Raw genomic sequence first — 20,462 nt, forward strand, 5'->3', positions numbered from 1 at the left:
AAACACAACAGAGTGGGGAAAGAAATGTCCCTGTAAGGGATTAATAAAGTGTTTCTTCTTCTTCAAGCTGCGAAACAATCAGAGATACGGAAGAGAGAAGACAGAAAAGGCTGAAAACAGGCGTAAAACAGCAACAAACAGACACTCTATGACCGAATAGAAAGAAAACAGATGCAATTTGTCCAAGAAGAAGACATCAAATATGACCACAAAGGGACTAAAGGACAAACAATTGATGTAAAACAACTTCAAATACCGACTTAACGATCAAATGGAAAGGTCAAACAACCGAACAAATACGCAATTTGTCCAAAAAGACACTAAAAAAGACAAAAAATAGATGCTTAACAGTCAAAGAGGTACAACATGACTACAAAGACACACAACAACAACAACAACAACAACAACAAAATGAAGAGAAAATAGGTGCACAATGGTTAAAAACATATATATCTTGAATATAAAGACACTGTTTTCTTTCTAAATGTATAACTGTATTTCCTGGTTGATGGTCCCTCACCTGAGGGCGACTGAGGACATGAAGAAGAGTTTTCTTTCTTTTTTTTTAAACCATCCTGTAGCTCCCCCTGCTGGACAGATTGAGAATAAACTCGTTTTAAACTAATTTCAACTAAAATGACTCTTGGTAAAAAAAACTAAAAACGTTTACTTTGATATTTTATTTAAAGGGGAGCTATCATGCAAAATGCACTTTTTGATGTCTTTTCTACATAAACATGTGTCCCCGGTGTGTCAGGGAACTCACGCAGCGTCAGGAAATAAAACCCTCTCTCTTTTCCTCCGTACCCAAATCTCTAAAAACGGGGAACAACGGAGCTGATCCAGATTTGCGTCCGATATGACGTAATATCTGAAATGTGGACCCACGGCCCTATCAGAAACGTTGCTATCAGAAACAATGCCCGACTGTTTTGGACGTAATATGGTCGGTGTTTACATTAGCATCGCTAACACTCAGAGCTAACCTGTACTGGAGAGCATGTGTGTGAAGAAGCAGGAAATAAAAAGGAACTCACCTTGTGGTATAACCGGCAAGAGAGAAAGCCTTTGAGCTCCATACTGTTTCAGAAAGAATCCTTGATAATCCATGATATGGCGTTTCATCACGGCAGTATTTAGTTTAGACTGTAGCTGCCGGGTCCCGCATGAGCTCAGACCCCTCCTCTTTTCTTTTTTAAAGCTTTATTCCCCAAATCAGCACTTTAGAAACAGGAAGTGAAATAGAGGGATATGAGGCATGGCTAGAATGGGTGATCTGTTTGGTATTTTGAGCAAAACACTTCATAGACATGTTTTTATATATTTGTATATATCTGAGACCTATGCTATTGCCTACAAATAGCATGATAGGTGACCTTTAACATTTAATATCCCTTTAACTTTATTTAACTTACTCTTGTTGTTGAACTGAATTCAACAATTACTGTTCAAACAGCTCCCCCTGCAGGCTGAGTCATGTTACTGCACATTGTTTAGATTAATAAGAGTTAAAGGCACATTTCAAACTAAAATAAAGGGGAATTAGAGGGATATTGGATCTTGTGGCATTTATTTAAGTGCAAAGGAAAATAATTAAGACGATAGTTTCATTCTTATTTTAATGCGATATCTGCATTTAAACTACAGCACAATTATATGTATTGTACTGCAATAATTACATGTATGCTAGTGGGATATCTTTCATGCATTCTATATTATTCAATATAAGCATATTTTTTATTTGCAATAATTACATTACACACTATATTTGTTCTGGTGCAATAATTCTATGTATTCTATTACAATACATACAGTAATGTAATGCAATAACTACATTTCTTCTGGTACAATTACTTTTGTCAATCCATTACATTTACTATAGTGCAACAATTACATTTATTTACATTTTTTTATTGTATTTATCATATTAAGAACTTGTATTTTTTGCTTTTTTACATATTAATAATCCCCTCAAAAAATATGTTAAATATCTTCAGCACCTTCTGCATTAAGGATGTTATACTCTCCTGTCTGCGGACTCCAAGGACAGCAGAGTATTTACCCATGACGTGCAGCAGATAAGGTGTGTGTGTGTGTGTGTGTGTGTGTGTGTGTGTGTGTGTGTGTGTGTGTGTGTGTGTGTGTGTGTGTGTGTGTGTGTGTGTGTGTGTGTGTGTGTGTGCTCTTCCTGTAAGATGGTTTATGGCCACACACACACACACACACACACACACACACACACACACACACACACACACACACACACACAAACACACACCTTTTACCTGTTTCCCGTTCACAGCTCAAAGTTCAGACGGACAGAGACGATCCACAGACGCCAAGAACAACAAGAAGAAGATTTTATGTCTAAAAGGAAATATTTAAAATTTTCTCGTCACATATATAAAACCACAGAAGAAGATTGGACTAGTTTCGGAGTTACTCTTAGTCTAATACCTGACTTTAATAAAAGCCAGATGGATTGTACCTGAAGAGACGACCAGGATACACTCAGCCTGACTGGCGCCATCTTGAAGAGACAGACAGGTGAGTCTGAACAAACATCTGTTCAATATGACGCTTTATTTACACAACGAATGGACATTTGAGGTTGTTTTCAGGTGAATTATGAAGGAAGTGTATATCAGTAAGTGTCTCTACTTTAAAGAGTCCTCTCCAGTTGATGTTCAGCTGTATATCAGTATGCAGTGTCTCTACTTTAAAGAGTCCTCTCCAGTTGATGTTCAGGTGTATATCAGTATGTAGTGTCTCTACTTTAAAGAGTCCTCTCCTGCTGATGTTCAGGTGTATATCAGTATGTAGTGTCTCTACTTTAAAGAGTCCTCTCCTGCTGATGTTCAGGTGTATGTCAGTATGCAGTGTCTCTACTTTAAAGAGTCCCCTCCTGCTGATGTTCAGGTGTATATCAGTATGCAGTGTCTCTACTTTAAAGAGTCCTCTCCAGTTGATGTTCAGGTGTATATCAGTATGTAGTGTCTCTACTTTAAAGAGTCCTCTCCTGCTGATGTTCAGGTGTATATCAGTATGTAGTGTCTCTACTTTAAAGAGTCCTCTCCTGCTGATGTTCAGGTGTATATCAGTAAGTGTCTCTACTTTAAAGAGTCCTCTCCTGTTGATGTTCAGGTGTATATCAGTATGTAGTGTCTCTACTTTAAAGAGTCCTCTCCTGCTGATGTTCAGGTGTATATCAGTATGTAGTGTCTCTACTTTAAAGAGTCCTCTCCTGCTGATGTTCAGGTGTATATCAGTATGTAGTGTCTCTACTTTAAAGAGTCCTCTCCTGCTGATGTTCAGGTGTATATCAGTATGTAGTGTCTCTACTTTAAAGAGTCCTCTCCTGCTGATGTTCAGGTGTATATCAGTAAGTGTCTCTACTTTAAAGAATCCTCTCCTGCTGATGTTCAGGTGTGTATCAGTATGTAGTGTCTCTAATTTAAAGAGTCCTCTCCTGTTGATGTTCAGGTGTATATCAGTATGTAGTGTCTCTACTTTAAAGAGTCCTCTCCTGCTGATGTTCAGGTGTATATCAGTATGTAGTGTCTCTACTTTAAAGAGTCCTCTCCAGTTGATGTTCAGGTGTATATCAGTATGTAGTGTCTCTACTTTAAAGAGTCCTCTCCAGTTGATGTTCAGCTGTATATCAGTATGCAGTGTCTCTACTTTAAAGAGTCCTCTCCAGTTGATGTTCAGGTGTATATCAGTATGTAGTGTCTCTACTTTAAAGAGTCCTCTCCTGCTGATGTTCAGGTGTATATCAGTATGTAGTGTGTCTACTTTAAAGAGTCCTCTCCTGCTGATGTTCAGGTGTATGTCAGTATGTAGTGTGTCTACTTTAAAGAGTCCTCTCCTGCTGATGTTCAGGTGTATATCAGTATGTAGTGTCTCTACTTTAAAGAGTCCTCTCCTGCTGATGTTCAGGTGTATATCAGTATGTAGTGTCTCTACTTTAAAGAGTCCTCTCCTGCTGATGTTCAGGTGTATATCAGTAAGTGTCTCTACTTTAAAGAGTCCTCTCCAGTTGATGTTCAGGTGTATATCAGTATGTAGTGTCTCTACTTTAAAGAGTCCTCTCCAGTTGATGTTCAGGTGTATATCAGTATGTAGTGTCTCTACTTTAAAGAGTCCTCTCCTGCTGATGTTCAGGTGTATATCAGTATGTAGTGTGTCTACTTTAAAGAGTCCTCTCCTGCTGATGTTCAGGTGTATGTCAGTATGTAGTGTGTCTACTTTAAAGAGTCCTCTCCTGCTGATGTTCAGGTGTATATCAGTATGTAGTGTCTCTACTTTAAAGAGTCCTCTCCTGCTGATGTTCAGGTGTATATCAGTGTGTAGTGTCTCTACTTTAAAGAGTCCTCTCCTGCTGATGTTCAGGTGTATGTCAGTATGCAGTGTCTCTACTTTAAACAGTCCCCTCCTGCTGATGTTCAGGTGTATATCAGTATGCAGTGTCTCTACTTTAAAGAGTCCTCTCCAGTTGATGTTCAGGTGTATATCAGTATGTAGTGTCTCTACTTTAAAGAGTCCTCTCCTGCTGATGTTCAGGTGTATATCAGTATGTAGTGTCTCTACTTTAAAGAGTCCTCTCCTGCTGATGTTCAGGTGTATATCAGTATGTAGTGTCTCTACTTTAAAGAGTCCTCTCCTGCTGATGTTCAGGTGTATATCAGTAAGTGTCTCTACTTTAAAGAGTCCTCTCCTGTTGATGTTCAGGTGTATATCAGTATGTAGTGTCTCTACTTTAAAGAGTCCTCTCCTGCTGATGTTCAGGTGTATATCAGTAAGTGTCTCTACTTTAAAGAGTCCTCTCCTGCTGATGTTCAGGTGTATATCAGTATGTAGTGTCTCTACTTTAAAGAGTCCTCTCCTGCTGATGTTCAGGTGTATGTCAGTATGTAGTGTCTCTACTTTAAAGAGTCCCCTCCTGCTGATGTTCAGGTGTATATCAGTATGTAGTGTCTCTACTTTAAAGAGTCCCCTCCTGCTGATGTTCAGGTGTTTATCAGTATGCAGTCTCTCTACTTTAAAGAGTCCCCTCCTGCTGATGTTCAGGTGTATATCAGTATGTAGTGTCTCTACTTTAAAGAGTCCTCTCCTGCTGATGTTCAGGTGTATATCAGTATATAGTGCCTCTACTTTAAAGAGTCCTCTCCTGCTGATGTTCAGGTGTATATCAGTAAGTAGTGTCTCTACTTTAAAGAGTCCTCTCCTGCTGATGTTCAGGTGTATATCAGTATGTAGTGTCTCTACTTTAAAGAGTCCTCTCCTGCTGATGTTCAGGTGTATATCAGTATGTAGTGTCTCTACTTTAAAGAGTCCTCTCCTGCTGATGTTCAGGTGTATATCAGTATGTAGTGTGTCTACTTTAAAGAGTCCTCTCCTGCTGATGTTCAGGTGTATATCAGTATGTAGTGTCTCTACTTTAAAGAGTCCTCTCCTGCTGATGTTCAGGTGTATATCAGTATGTAGTGTCTCTACTTTAAAGAGTCCTCTCTTGCTGATGTTCAGGTGTATATCAGTATGTAGTGTCTCTAGTTTAAAGAGTCCTCTCCTGCTGATGTTCAGGTGTATATCAGTATGTAGTGTCTCTACTTTAAAGAGTCCTCTCCTGCTGATGTTCAGGTGTATATCAGTATGTAGTGTCTCTACTTTAAAGAGTCCTCTCCTGCTGATGTTCAGGTGTATATCAGTATGTAGTGTCTCTACTTTAAAGAGTCCTCTCCTGCTGATGTTCAGGTGTATATCAGTATGTAGTGTCTCTACTTTAAAGAGTCCTCTCCTGCTGATGTTCAGGTGTATATCAGTATGTAGTGTCTCTACTTTAAAGAGTCCTCTCCTGCTGATGTTCAGGTGTATATCAGTATGTAGTGTCTCTACTTTAAAGAGTCCTCTCCTGCTGATGTTCAGGTGTATATCAGTATGTAGTGTCTCTACTTTAAAGAGTCCTCTCCTGCTGATGTTCAGGTGTATATCAGTATGTAGTGTCTCTACTTTAAAGAGTCCTCTCCTGCTGATGTTCAGGTGTATATCAGTATGTAGTGTCTCTACTTTAAAGAGTCCTCTCCTGCTGATGTTCAGGTGTATATCAGTATGTAGTGTCTCTACTTTAAAGAGTCCTCTCCTGCTGATGTTCAGGTGTATATCAGTATGTAGTGTCTCTACTTTAAAGAGTCCTCTCCTGCTGATGTTCAGGTGTATATCAGTATGTAGTGTCTCTACTTTAAAGAGTCCTCTCCTGCTGATGTTCAGGTGTATATCAGTATGTAGTGTCTCTACTTTAAAGAGTCCTCTCCTGCTGATGTTCAGGTGTATATCAGTATGTAGTGTCTCTACTGGGACATGTCTCCATGCTTTAATGTTCAGAAAGCTGCAGCACCTCTTTTCACCCTCTGTCTGAAACCAGAGCCCAGTCTGCTCTGATTGGTTAGCTGGCCGGCTGTTGTGATTGGTCAACCAGCTTAGAGATGTCCCGCCCCTTAGCCTATCACGTACAATGTGTTGGAGCGCTAGCCAATATAAGCGCAAGTGTTCTATAGTGATGTCACCGTGTTCTGGAAGGAGTCCAGTGGAGACGTTTCAGTCAGATAAACTCATTATTTGTATTTTAAAGAAACAAAATAGGGTCAGTAAAAGTGTCTTTAAACATGCTATTTCAGAAAACTTCTAATACAAAAAACAGTTGTCTAAATGTAAGTAATTAACTGGAGAAATGTCTTGCTGATATCTTTAAGTTAAAAGATCCCCCTATTCGCCTGTAGTGTCTTAAAGGTGACCTATTATGCAAAATCTTCTTCTTCATGTCTCTTCTACATCAACATGTGTCCCCTCTTCTTCATGTCTCTTCTACATCAACATGTGTCCCCTCTTCTTCATGTCTCTTCTACATCAACATGTGTCCCCTCTTCTTCATTCTCTTCTACATCAACATGTGTCCCCTCTTCTTCATGTCTCTTCTACATCAACATGTGTCCCCTCTTCTTCATGTCTCTTCTTCATCAACATGTGTCCCCTCTTCTTCATGTCTCTTCTACATCAACATGTGTCCCCTCTTCTTCATGTCTCTTCTACATCAACATGTGTCCCCTCTTCTTCATGTCTCTTCTTCATCAACATGTGTCCCCTCTTCTTCATGTCTCTTTCTACATCAACATGTGTCCCCTCTTCTTCATGTCTCTTCTACATCAACATGTGTCCCCTCTTCTTCATGTCTCTTCTTCATCAACATGTGTCCCCTCTTCTTCATGTCTCTTCTTACATCAACATGTGTCCCCTCTTCTTCATGTCTCTTCTACATCAACATGTGTCCCCTCTTCTTCATGTCTCTTCTTCATCAACATGTGTCCCCTCTTCTTCATGTCTCTTCTACATCAACAGTGTCCCCTCTTCTTCATGTCTCTTCTTCATCAACATGTGTCCCCTCTTCTTCATGTCTCTTCTACATCAACATGTGTCCCCTCTTCTTCATGTCTCTTCTTCATCAACATGTGTCCCCTCTTCTTCATGTCTCTTCTACATCAACATGTGTCCCCTCTTCTTCATGTCTCTTCTTCATCAACATGTGTCCCCTCTTCTTCATGTCTCTTCTTCATCAACATGTGTCCCCTCTTCTTCATGTCTCTTCTACATCAACATGTGTCCCCTCTTCTTCACGTCTCTTCTACATCAACATGTGTCCCCTCTTCATCATGTCTCTTCTACATCACCATGTGTCCCCTCTTCTTCATGTCTCTTCTACATCAACATGTGTCCCCTCTTCTTCATGTCTCTTCTACATCAACATGTGTCCCCTCTTCTTCATCAACATGTGTCCCCTCTTCTTCATGTCTCTTCTACATCAACATGTGTCCCCTCTTCTTCATGTCTCTTCTACATCAACATGTGTCCCCTCTTCTTCATCAACATGTGTCCCCTCTTCTTCATGTCTCTTCTACATCAACATGTGTCCCCTCTTCTTCATGTCTCTTCTACATCAACATGTGTCCCCTCTTCTTCATGTCTCTTCTACATCAACATGTGTCCCCTCTTCTTCATGTCTCTTCTACATCAACATGTGTCCCCCTCTTCTTCATGTCTCTTCTTCATCAACATGTGTCCCCTCTTCTTCATGTCTCTTCTACATCAACATGTGTCCCCTCTTCTTCATGTCTCTTCTTCATCAACATGTGTCCCCTCTTCTTCATGTCTCTTCTACATCAACATGTGTCCCCTCTTCTTTCATGTCTCTTCTTCATCAACATGTGTCCCCTCTTCTTCATGTCTCTTCTTCATCAACATGTGTCCCCTCTTCTTCATGTCTCTTCTACATCAACATGTGTCCCCTCTTCTTCATGTCTCTTCTTCATCAACATGTGTCCCCTCTTCTTCATGTCTCTTCTTCATCAACATGTGTCCCCTCTTCTTCATGTCTCTTCTACATCAACATGTGTCCCCTCTTCTTCACGTCTCTTCTACATCAACATGTGTCCCCTCTTCATCATGTCTCTTCTACATCACCATGTGTCCCCTCTTCTTCATGTCTCTTCTTCATCAACATGTGTCCCCTCTTCTTCATCAACATGTGTCCCCTCTTCTTCATGTCTCTTCTACATCAACATGTGTCCCCTCTTCTTCATCAACATGTGTCCCCTCTTCTTCATGTCTCTTCTACATCAACATGTGTCCCCTCTTCTTCATGTCTCTTCTACATCAACATGTGTCCCCTCTTCTTCATCAACATGTGTCCCCTCTTCTTCATGTCTCTTCTACATCAACATGTGTCCCCTCTTCTTCATGTCTCTTCTACATCAACATGTGTCCCCTCTTCTTCATGTCTCTTCTACATCAACATGTGTCCCCTCTTCTTCATGTCTCTTCTTCATCAACATGTGTCCCCTCTTCTTCATGTCTCTTCTTCATCAACATGTGTCCCCTCTTCTTCATGTCTCTTCTTCATCAACATGTGTCCCCTCTTCTTCATGTCTCTTCTACATCAACATGTGTCCCCTCTTCTTCATGTCTCTTCTTCATCAACATGTGTCCCCTCTTCTTCATGTCTCTTCTTCATCAACATGTGTCCCCTCTTCTTCATGTCTCTTCTTCATCAACATGTGTCCCCTCTTCTTCATGTCTCTTCTTCATCAACATGTGTCCCCTCTTCTTCATGTCTCTTCTACATCAACATGTGTCCCCTCTTCTTTCATGTCTCTTCTTCTTCAAACATGTGTCCCCTCCCTCTTCTTCATGTCTCTTCTACAATCAACATGTGTCCCCTCTTCTTCATGTCTCTTCTACATCAACATGTGTCCCCTCTTCTTCATGTCTCTTCTTCATCAATATGTGTCCCCTCTTCTTCATGTCTCTTCTTCATCAACATGTGTCCCCTCTTCTTCATGTCTCTTCTTCATCAACATGTGTCCCCTCTTCTTCATGTCTCTTCTACATCAACATGTGTCCCCTCTTCTTCATGTCTCTTCTTCATCAACATGTGTCCCCTCTTCTTCATGTCTCTTCTTCATCAACATGTGTCCCCTCTTCTTCATGTCTCTTCTTCATCAACATGTGTCCCCTCTTCTTCATGTCTCTTCTACATCAACATGTGTCCCCTCTTCTTCATGTCTCTTCTTCATCAACATGTGTCCCCTCTTCTTCATGTCTCTTCTTCATCAACATGTGTCCCCTCTTCTTCATGTCTCTTCTTCATCAACATGTGTCCCCTCTTCTTCATGTCTCTTCTTCATCAACATGTGTCCCCTCTTCTTCATGTCTCTTCTTCATCAACATGTGTCCCCTCTTCTTCATGTCTCTTCTACATCAACATGTGTCCCCTCTTCTTCATGTCTCTTCTACATCAACATGTGTCCCCTCTTCTTCATGTCTCTTCTACATCAACATGTGTCCCCTCTTCTTCATGTCTCTTCTACATCAACATGTGTCCCCTCTTCTTCATGTCTCTTCTACATCAACATGTGTCCCCTCTGTGGAAAGAGACTCTGAAAGTTTCAGGAACAAAGATTTTCTCTCTTTTTGATCCATTTCTATAAAACCTGTCTGAAAATGAGCTGATCAGATTTTGGCCACTTGATGTCATAACGATGTCTTGTCTTGTGTAACCATTAGCCAATCAGCAACCAAGGTAACCCCCCCCCCCCCCCCCTTATCACCTGAATCTCCTCCTAGAGCACCTTTGAGTTCTTTGTAACCAAATATCTCTCAGAGGGGCGTGGGGAGGGGCTCCTTATTTTATTTATTTATTTATTTTAAACAGAGCTGAAACAGAGGGGATTATGGGTAATGCTGCGATGATCTGTTTGGTGTTTCAGCCAATCAGAGACAGGCTCTGGATATATCTGAGACCTGTGATATATTGATGAAACACAGTATAATAGGAGACCTTTAACGTTGAATATATGTGTGTGTGTGTGTGTGTGTGTGTGTGTGTGTGTGTGTGTGTGTGTGTGTGTGTGTGTGTGTGTGTGTCCTCCCAGCAGCATGGAGCCTCGGCTGCAGGTGATCGGAGAGAACGAAGCTCTGCAGCAGTTCTTCAGCGGTGAGTCTCATTATATCATCTGTTAAAGAATCATTCATGTGCTCCTTAATGACAACCAAACACAGCATGACCACTGTGTGTGTGTGTGTGTGTGTGTGTGTGTGTGTGTGTGTGTGTGTGTGTGTGTGTGTGTGTGTGTGTGTGTAGGTCAGGATGTCAGTGGTGTGTTGGACAGTTCTGTTGCCGTGGATACGAGCATCCTGGAGCAGTACCTCAGCAATGACATGGACCCCAACAACTTGTAAGACACACACACACACACACACACACACACACACACACACACACACACACACACACACACACACACACACACACACACACACACACACACACACACACACACACACACACACACATCCAGTGATGTAACACACAGAAACGGCCTTGACACAGTCGGTTATCAGCTGAGTGAAGGTTGTAAATACCTAACAATCTGCACAGCAGGGAAATCCCACTAAAAACACTTTATTTAACACTAAAACTACTTTCTGACGTGCATTAAAAGAAATATATATAGAATTGAGAATGGAAAAATACTAGCAACCAGAGACATGATTACAAAATGCAACAAAAATCAACTAGAATCAATGAAATGAATTGGATCCAGTCCCGACTGACCACTAGGTTATCAGATATATATGTAAATGTTCTGACCGTTTATTACATTTCTGTGTTATTTCCCAGCATGCTCCCTGAGTCTCCTCCTGACTCCAGCTCTGAGGCCTGTTCCCCCCCACAGATACCAGGTACAACTTCTTTCAAACTAATTGATTTCTGGACAAGATATGACCTTAAATGATGATGACGATTTTACGTTTGGCATAGGGTGGAAAAAATGGTGTTTCGATGGGGTTAGGGTAACCCTACCCCTAAGTTCATCAAAAAGTCATATTTGCAACGTTTCCTCCAGTGTTTTTCCACATTTGTGTCTAAATAGTACTCTTTCAATGCAATCCTTCTTGTGCAATGGTGTGAGGTCCCAACTCCTAATACTGCCATAACTGTCGTGGATGGAAACAGTTCTTCAACATTTCATTTGTTGACGATTTACAAGTCTCACATTCTGTATTTCCCTTCGTTGCAGAATTCCACTACAAGTCGCCCTATTTGTCCAACCAGCAGACCAATCAGGAGCTGTTCCAGCAAACACAAAGCCCCGCCCCCTCGTCTTCCTGTCGCTTTAAGGATCGAGACCCCCACGACCTCCTGACCCACGAACAACTGCGACATCTGGGCCTCACAAACACTTTCATCAAGCCTGGTTCCTCACCTGCACACACACACCAGCACACACACCTTCACACACACCACCCACACACACACTACCTGAGTCCAGAGAGCATCTCGCAGGTTTACACCCCCGCAACACCACCTTCTCCTCCAGTTCCATCATCCTCAAACAGCTTCACTAGAACATGCCCTGGTTCTGGTCTGGGGCCAAATGTTCCCCTGGTTCCTTCAGACTGTCTGCTGGGATCCTCCTCCATGATCCAAACCTGGTGAGTGAAACCTGTCACTGAAGATAAGATGTTCTGTAGGTACCTGTTGGGAGCCTGTGTTTAGAGTTATATTATCTTCATTATGTGTTAACACCACACACACTTGGAATGGGTTGTTTCCGGTGATTGACACATGGTGTGGTTCATGGTGTGTGTGGAGGTTTAGTAGCATGACGATGGGGGTGAGCTCTGATATCTTTGGTTGACCGTATGATTCTGTTTGTTTATTGTTTTGATTTAAAATATTAAATATCCTTAAAACGTCGAGTTCAGTACAGACTTTATTATTTAAACGCGTCACATCAATGGGCGAAGTTTAGCCTCAGAGCGGCCGTACTCAAAGGGAATATAGCCGCCAGATATACTTTATTAATTGGGAAAACATTTGTGTTGCAGCAGGCTAAAACAAAACAAGGCATTGCAGATAATAACAAATTAAAAGAGTAGAAATAAAACAATTCTAAAATGTAAACATCACAAAATAGAAACAAGCCAGCATTAGAGAGTAAGGCAAATCTACAAACTTGGGTTCTTCTTACAAACTACTCAAACCTAGAAATTACAGGAAGGACATTGTTTATATGTGTGTGTGACAGGCTGCAGAAATATGTCTTAAAACAGGAATTTCAAATGTACGATTGTCTATCAAGGTGCTCAAAAGTCGAGTATCCTCCAGAGTGCATTCAGACCAAATGAAGTCCCATTTACGTAGGAAGTGTCTGAGGTTTTGTTGGTTTGGTCTGAAGGGTATGCTGGAATAAAACCCGTCAGGGGCCGACGGTACAAAGTGAAAAACAGAGGTCAGAATCAAAATCACATTTCTAGGTACAGATGGCTTGACAGTATGCAAAGGTCATACAAATCAAGTAGAAGGATTGGTGAGGATTAAATAATGTGATTGCACAACGTCAATGCACATTTACTCTTGCTTGTGAAGAATGTAAACATTGAAACTTCTTTATCATTAGCAATGGAGCCTTCCAGTTGTACCAAAAATAAAGACGGCCCCAGCTTCAGAGAGACTGTTGATAACCCTTTCAAGAAAACTAAAAATGATCTTGTGTGGTCAACAATTTATGGACAATTATCACATTTCCTCTAGCTCCCCGGACAGTAAGAAGAGGAGGAGATCTGAGAGCGAGGAACCATCGGTGGGAATAGAGGTGTCTAGTGAAGGAGACGGGAGTCAAGGAGGTAGTTTAGGAAACACTTTAGGATCCTATCAACTTCTGACCTGGGATCAGTACCGGCCAGAACATTGGAGCGCTTTGTACGACAACAGCTACCAAACACTGTGAGTAGAGAAGCAACAATTAGTGTTTAAATATAAAATTCTGAGGGTGGGAATGTGTTGGGAACATCTTGAGAAAAAGCCAGAATTTTGAGAAAAAAGCCAGAATTTTGAGAAAATGTCAGAAATTTGGTGAAAAAGTCAGAATTCTGAGAAAATGTCAGAATTTTGAGATTTGGTGAAAAAGTCAGAATTTTGTGAAAAAAAACCAGAATTTTTTGAAAAAGTCAGAATTTTGAGAAAAGGTCGGAATTTTGAAATTTGGTGGAAAAGTCAGAATGTTGAGAAAAAAGTCAGAATTTTGAGAAAAAGTCAGAATTTTGTGAAAAAGCCAGAATTTTGAGAAAAAAGTCAGAATTTTGTGAAAAAAAACAGAATTTTGAGAAAAAGTCAGAATTTTGAGAAAGGGTCGGAATTTTGAGATTTGGTGAAAAAGTCAGAATGTTGAGAAAAAAGCCAGAATTTTGAGATTTTTAGAAAAAGTCTGAATTTTGTGACGAGTGAGATTTTTCGAAAAGAATCTTTAAACCTTTGCTTCCTCTAGGTGTCCTCCTGCCTACCACGTCGACACAGATAAAGGCTTCAACTTTTCTGGAGTTGATGAGTCCTTCGTTTGCCAAAAGAAGAATCATTTCCAGGTCACGGTTCACATCGGCGTGGCCGCGGAGCCGCAATTCGTCCGAACGCCCAGCGGCCCGCAGCCCGTCGATCACTTCCAGATAAAAGTGTTCGGGATCAAGGTAGGTACCAAAACTCTTCAACCTTATGGTAGATTTAGCCAGAGACGGCAAAAGTACACACATCCTTTACTCAAGTAGAAGTACAGATACTCGTGTTTAAACTTTACATTAGTTTGAATGTGTGTTTGGTGGCGTGATCATTATTATTTAGAGTCATTGCGTGCCTATTGATTTGAACACGATCCGTGTATCCATCATTTCCTGGTCTTCTCTAAAGAAGAGGGACCAATGAAAACGTTGTCATGTTGCCGTTGTTCAGCATGGAAACATTCATTAGCTAACAATGACATTATTGTTCTATTAATATAAAGGGAGGTCAGGTACTCTTTAAAACAGCTGCTAGTTATGGGTACTTTTTACTGAAGTACATTTCAAAGCCCTCTTTACTTTGACTTGAGTCAAGAAGTTTAGTCAGTACTTCTACTTTTACCAGAGTATTTTTAAACACGAGTATCTGTACTTCAACTTGAGTAAAGGATGTGTATACTTTTGCCATCGCTGACCAGGTAATATTGCAGTACTGTAGAATAGACACAAAATATATATATATCTCACTCAGCTGGAGTCTCCGAGCCACCAGGTGACGATCGAGCAGTCGCAGCCGGACCGGAGCAAGAAGGCTTTTCATCCCGTCAGGTAGATAACGGAGGAAGAATCCCTACCATGGTCACATGCACCAGCTATTAGTCCAAATTCACTCCAAAACCCCTCAAGGGTGCTTGATGGAACGAGCATTCATTTCACTTGTTATAGATATTCGGTCAAGATGTACAATACATTTGGATAGCAACCTGCTAGTGTTTTGGAATTTGATATTGTTTGTTGATAGCATTCTTTACGTTATGCATTAAGATAAACTCAATAAAATGTATGAAATAAATGCTCTTCCTCCAGGGTCAGTCTTCCTAGCGGTAAAATCACAAAGGTAACGCTCGGCCGACTTCACTTTAGCGAGACGACGTCCAACAACATGAGGAAGAAAGGAAAACCCAACGCTGACCAGAGGTGTGAGAGTTAGTGACTTTGTGGATTAATGAATGCACGAACTGTCAGAGCGACGTACTCATTGAGTTTGTCTTTAGATATTTCCAGATGGTGGTTGGTCTCTACGCTGCAGTGAGAGGAGAAGAAACCTTCCTCCTCACGGCTTTAATGTCCGAGAAAATCATCGTCAGGGTAAGAAAACACGCCTTAAACCAGGGGTGAGAAGCTACAGGAGGAAATGTAATGTTAAGCATCAGTTTGCACGTACTACTTTAAAGCAGACGAGTGTCTCTTGAGTAAAGAAGTGGAATTCTTTGCCGAATGATTTAAAGGGCTGTGAGAACATTTTTATGTTTAAGAAAATGTATAAAGAAAGCGTAATTAGACAGTGTGAAGTTGACTTTTGATTGTGTTCTGGTTTTATGTTTCAGTATTTGTAAGCAAATGAAAGAATATTGCTTTTATTTGACTTTTTATGGTTATTTCATTTTTTGTTGTAAGAAGAGGCAGGTCAATGAGAAAACAAGTGTACATGTTTTGTTTTAAAATAACTGCCATGTGTGGAATAAACCAATACAATAAATACATTTCATCTCGGGCCACATCAGCATTATGGTTGCACTCAAAGGGCCGGTTGTCACTTTAAGACTATATCAAAATATACATATATATATATAATATAAATAAAATAATGTATTATATTACATGATTGCCTCTGCGTTGGATGATTATCTGATAGGGTAATAACTTCATGATTAACTACGTCTGAAAGCAGAAGTCTAGGGCAAATCATTTAAAGTCTCTTCAGTGCTCATGTCATAAAATGAGATGCATTGTGGGACATTTGTTTGTTGTTTATGGGCAACGTGCTTCTGTAAAGCGGCATGTAACCGTATAATAAACTTATTTTATTCTTTCAGAGCTCTTGCGGGCCCAGAGATGGCAAAAGTACACACATCCTTTACTCAAGTAGAAGTACATAAACTCGTGTTTAAAAATACTCTGGTAAAAGTAAAGAAGTATGGGCTTTGAAATGTACTTCAGTAAAAAGTACCCATAACTAGCAGCTGTTTTAAAGAGTACCTGACCTCCCTTTATATTAATAGAACAATAATGTCATTGTTAGCTAATGAATGTTTCCATGCTGAACAACGGCAACATGACAACGTTTTCATTGGTCCCTCTTCTTTAGAGAAGACCAGGAAATGATGGATACACGGATCGTGTTCAAATCAATAGGCACGCAATGACTCTAAATAATAATGATCACGCCACCAAACACACATTCAAACTAAAGGAACCAGCCGGTTTGGGAAATGTGAGAAGTAGAAAGTACAGGTATTTGTGTTCAACATGTAAGAAGTAGAAAGTACAGGTATTTGTGTTCAACATGTAAGAAGTAGAAAGTACAGGTATTTGGGTTCAACATGTAAGAAGTAGAAAGTACAGGTATTTGTGTTCAACATGTAAGAAGTAGAAAGTACAGGTATTTGTGTTCAACATGTAAGAAGTAGAAAGTACAGGTATTAGTGTTCAACATGTAAGAAGTAGAAAGTACAGGTATTTGAGTTCAACATGTAAGAAGTAGAAAGTACAGGTATTTGTGTTCAACATGTAAGAAGTAGAAAGTACAGGTATTTGAGTTCAACATGTAAGAAGTAGAAAGTACAGGTATTTGTGTTCAACATGTGAGAAGTAGAAAGTACAGGTATTTGAGTTCAACATGTAAGAAGTAGAAAGTACAGGTATTTGTGTTCAACATGTAAGAAGTAGAAAGTACAGGTATTTGAGTTCAACATGTAAGAAGTAGAAAGTACAGGTATTTGAGTTCAACATGTAAGAAGTAGAAAGTACAGGTATTTGTGTTCAACATGTAAGAAGTAGAAAGTACAGGTATTAGTGTTCAACATGTAAGAAGTAGAAAGTACAGGTATTTGAGTTCAACATGTAAGAAGTAGAAAGTACAGGTATTTGTGTTCAACATGTAAGAAGTAGAAAGTACAGGTATTTGAGTTCAACATGTAAGAAGTAGAAAGTACAGGTATTTGTGTTCAACATGTGAGAAGTAGAAAGTACAGGTATTTGAGTTCAACATGTAAGAAGTAGAAAGTACAGGTATTTGTGTTCAACATGTAAGAAGTAGAAAGTACAGGTATTTGAGTTCAACATGTAAGAAGTAGAAAGTACAGGTATTTGAGTTCAACATGTAAGAAGTAGAAAGTACAGGTATTTGTGTTCAACATGTAAGAAGTAGAAAGTACAGGTATTAGTGTTCAAAATGTAAGAAGTAGAAAGTACAGGTATTTGTGTTCAACATGTGAGAAGTAGAAAGTACAGGTATTTGTGTTCAACATGTAAGAAGTAGAAAGTACAGGTATTTGTGTTCAACATGTAAGAAGTAGAAAGTACAGGTATTTGTGTTCAACATGTAAGAAGTAGAAAGTACAGGTATTTGAGTTCAACATGTAAGAAGTAGAAAGTACAGGTATTTGTGTTCAACATGTAAGAAGTAGAAAGTACAGGTATTAGTGTTCAAAATGTGAGAAGTAGAAAGTACAGGTATTTGTGTTCAACATGTAAGAAGTAGAAAGTACAGGTATTTGTGTTCAACATGTGAGAAGTAGAAAGTACAGGTATTTGTGTTCAACATGTAAGAAGTAGAAAGTACAGGTATTTGTGTTCAACATGTAAGAAGTAGAAAGTACAGGTATTGGTGTTCAAAATGTAAGAAGTAGAAAGTACAGGTATTGGTGTTCAAAATGTAAGAAGTAGAAAGTACAGGTATTTGTGTTCAACATGTGAGAAGTAGAAAGTACAGGTATTTGTGTTCAACATGTAAGAAGTAGAAAGTACAGGTATTTGAGTTCAACATGTAAGAAGTAGAAAGTACAGGTATTTGTGTTCAACATGTAAGAAGTAGAAAGTACAGGTATTTGGGTTCAACATGTAAGAAGTAGAAAGTACAGGTATTTGTGTTCAACATGTAAGAAGTAGAAAGTACAGGTATTTGTGTTCAACATGTAAGAAGTAGAAAGTACAGGTATTTGTGTTCAACATGTAAGAAGTAGAAAGTACAGGTATTTGGGTTCAACATGTAAGAAGTAGAAAGTACAGGTATTTGTGTTCAACATGTAAGAAGTAGAAAGTACAGGTATTTGTGTTCAACATGTAAGAAGTAGAAAGTACAGGTATTTGGGTTCAACATGTAAGAAGTAGAAAGTACAGGTATTTGTGTTCAACATGTAAGAAGTAGAAAGTACAGGTATTTGTGTTCAACATGTAAGAAGTAGAAAGTACAGGTATTTGTGTTCAACATGTAAGAAGTAGAAAGTACAGGTATTTGGGTTCAACATGTAAGAAGTAGAAAGTACAGGTATTTGTGTTCAACATGTAAGAAGTAGAAAGTACAGGTATTTGTGTTCAAAATGTAAGAAGTAGAAAGTACAGGTATTTGTGTTCAAAATGTAAGAAGTCAAAGTAAAAAGTCGTCAGAAAAATAAGTAGTGGAGTAAAGTACTGAGACCAGAAACATGTACTTAAGTACAGTAACGAAGTATTTGTACTCCACTACTTCCCACCTCTGACCTGAATATATTCCCCTCCGCAGGCCTCTAACCCGGGTCAGTTTGAGATGGATGGAGAAGCCCTGTGGCAGCGGGGGGGTTTTCAGGACGCTTTAGTTTGTCACGGTCGAGTGGGCATCAACACAGATTCCCCCGATGAGGCGTTAGTCGTCTGTGGGAACGCCAAAGTGATGGGAGCCGTGATGCAGCCGTCAGACCGCCGCGCCAAGGAGAACATTCAGGAGGTGAGACAAGGACAGACAACTTAAAGGTCTCCTATTATACTGTTTCTCATCAATATATCACAGGTCTCAGATATATCCAGAGCCTGTCTCTGATTGGCTGAAACACCAAACAGATCATTGCAGCATTACCCATAATCCCCTCTGTTTCAGCCCTGTTTCCAAAGTGCTGATTCTCTGTCTGTTACTTTAGATGAAAATAAGGAGCCCCTCCCCACGCCCCTCTGAGAGACATTTGGTTACAAAGAGCTCAATAGGCGCTTTCACACCGCAGTACTTTTCCCACAAAGGTTCATCAGAACTCTTTAGTTCTCATGAACTAAGTACAGATCGCGTTCACACCGGAATAAGTCCCTGGGGGAGGATTAGGCAAATGAAGCCGCTGATGTCACTTCTTCTTCTTCTGCTTTGGGTTTACTGGCAGGCCACAAACCACTTCACGGCGTATACTGCCACCCGGAGTCCCCGGCCGGAAGTCCCCGGAGTTGGGGAAAGCTTCAGTAGAAGCTGCTGGGACTCCCAGCAGCTTCTACTGAAGCCTTCCCAGTAAATCGCCAGAACGCCGACACCTCCTCATCTCCACCGCTCCCATGTTTTATTTTGTGTTGCCATAAGTTAGTCTCTCTGCGTTTGTGCGCTGGGCTAATGCTAATGCTAATAATGCTAATGCGAGGATAATAAAATGGCGGCTTCACAAAACATTTTGGGAGTTTTACGGGGCGTGGTTTGCAATCCGCCCAGCCAATCAGACATAGGAACCTTTTTGGTGTGAACGCGACATTTCGGAACTATATCGGAACTAAAGTGGGAAAAGTACTGCGGTGTGGACACATGTTAATGTAGAAGAGACATGAAGAAGAGGGGACACATGGTGATGTAGAAGAGACATGAAGAAGAGGGGACACATGTTAATGTAGAAGAGACATGAAGAAGAGGGGACACATGTTAATGTAGAAGAGACATGAAGAAGAGGGGACACATGTTGATGTAGAAGAGACATGAAGAAGAGGGGACACATGTTAATGTAGAAGAGACATGAAGAAGAGGGGACACATGTTAATGTAGAAGAGACATGAAGAAGAGGGGACACATGTTAATGTAGAAGAGACATGAAGAAGAGGGGACACATGTTGATGTAGAAGAGACATGAAGAAGAGGGGACACATGTTGATGTAGAAGAGACATGAAGAAGAGGGGACACATGTTAATGTAGAAGAGGCATGAAGAAGAGGGGACACATGTTAATGTAGAAGAGACATGAAGAAGAGGGGACACATGGTGATGTAGAAGAGACATGAAGAAGAGGGGACACATGTTAATGTAGAAGAGACATGAAGAAGAGGGGACACATGTTAATGTAGAAGAGACATGAAGAAGAGGGGACACATGTTGATGTAGAAGAGACATGAAGAAGAGGGGACACATGTTAATGTAGAAGAGACATGAAGAAGAGGGGACACATGTTGATGTAGAAGAGACATGAAGAAGAGGGGACACATGTTGATGTAGAAGAGACATGAAGAAGAGGGGACACATGTTGATGTAGAAGAGACATGAAGAAGAGGGGACACATGTTAATGTAGAAGAGGCATGAAGA

The 20,462-nt window shown here is 40.2% G+C and overlaps 1 protein-coding gene across 3 annotated transcripts in view; it reads left to right on the forward strand.

Moving 5' to 3' along the window:
- The first annotated feature begins 2,297 nt into the window (after positions 1-2,297).
- Positions 2,298-20,462, forward strand: part of LOC117487114 (myelin regulatory factor-like protein) — a 31,657-nt gene continuing 13,492 nt past the window's right edge. For 2 of the 3 annotated variants that reach the window (XM_034135763.1, XM_034135765.1), the window contains exons 1-11: positions 2,298-2,547; positions 10,485-10,543; positions 10,691-10,784; positions 11,231-11,292; positions 11,631-12,045; positions 13,148-13,339; positions 13,881-14,076; positions 14,636-14,712; positions 14,971-15,081; positions 15,159-15,252; positions 18,668-18,868. In XM_034135763.1, the coding sequence (XP_033991654.1) occupies positions 10,486-10,543; positions 10,691-10,784; positions 11,231-11,292; positions 11,631-12,045; positions 13,148-13,339; positions 13,881-14,076; positions 14,636-14,712; positions 14,971-15,081; positions 15,159-15,252; positions 18,668-18,868 (1,500 nt within the window). In that variant the 5' untranslated portion in view covers positions 2,298-2,547; position 10,485. Of the gene's footprint in view, positions 2,548-10,481; positions 10,544-10,690; positions 10,785-11,230; positions 11,293-11,630; positions 12,046-13,147; positions 13,340-13,880; positions 14,077-14,635; positions 14,713-14,970; positions 15,082-15,158; positions 15,253-18,667; positions 18,869-20,462 lie in introns of all 3 variants that reach the window. The other variant, XM_034135764.1, reaches the window with a different exon arrangement.

Source organism: Trematomus bernacchii, unplaced genomic scaffold (genome assembly GCF_902827165.1).
Source record: "Trematomus bernacchii unplaced genomic scaffold, fTreBer1.1, whole genome shotgun sequence".
NCBI lineage: Eukaryota > Metazoa > Chordata > Actinopteri > Perciformes > Nototheniidae > Trematomus > Trematomus bernacchii.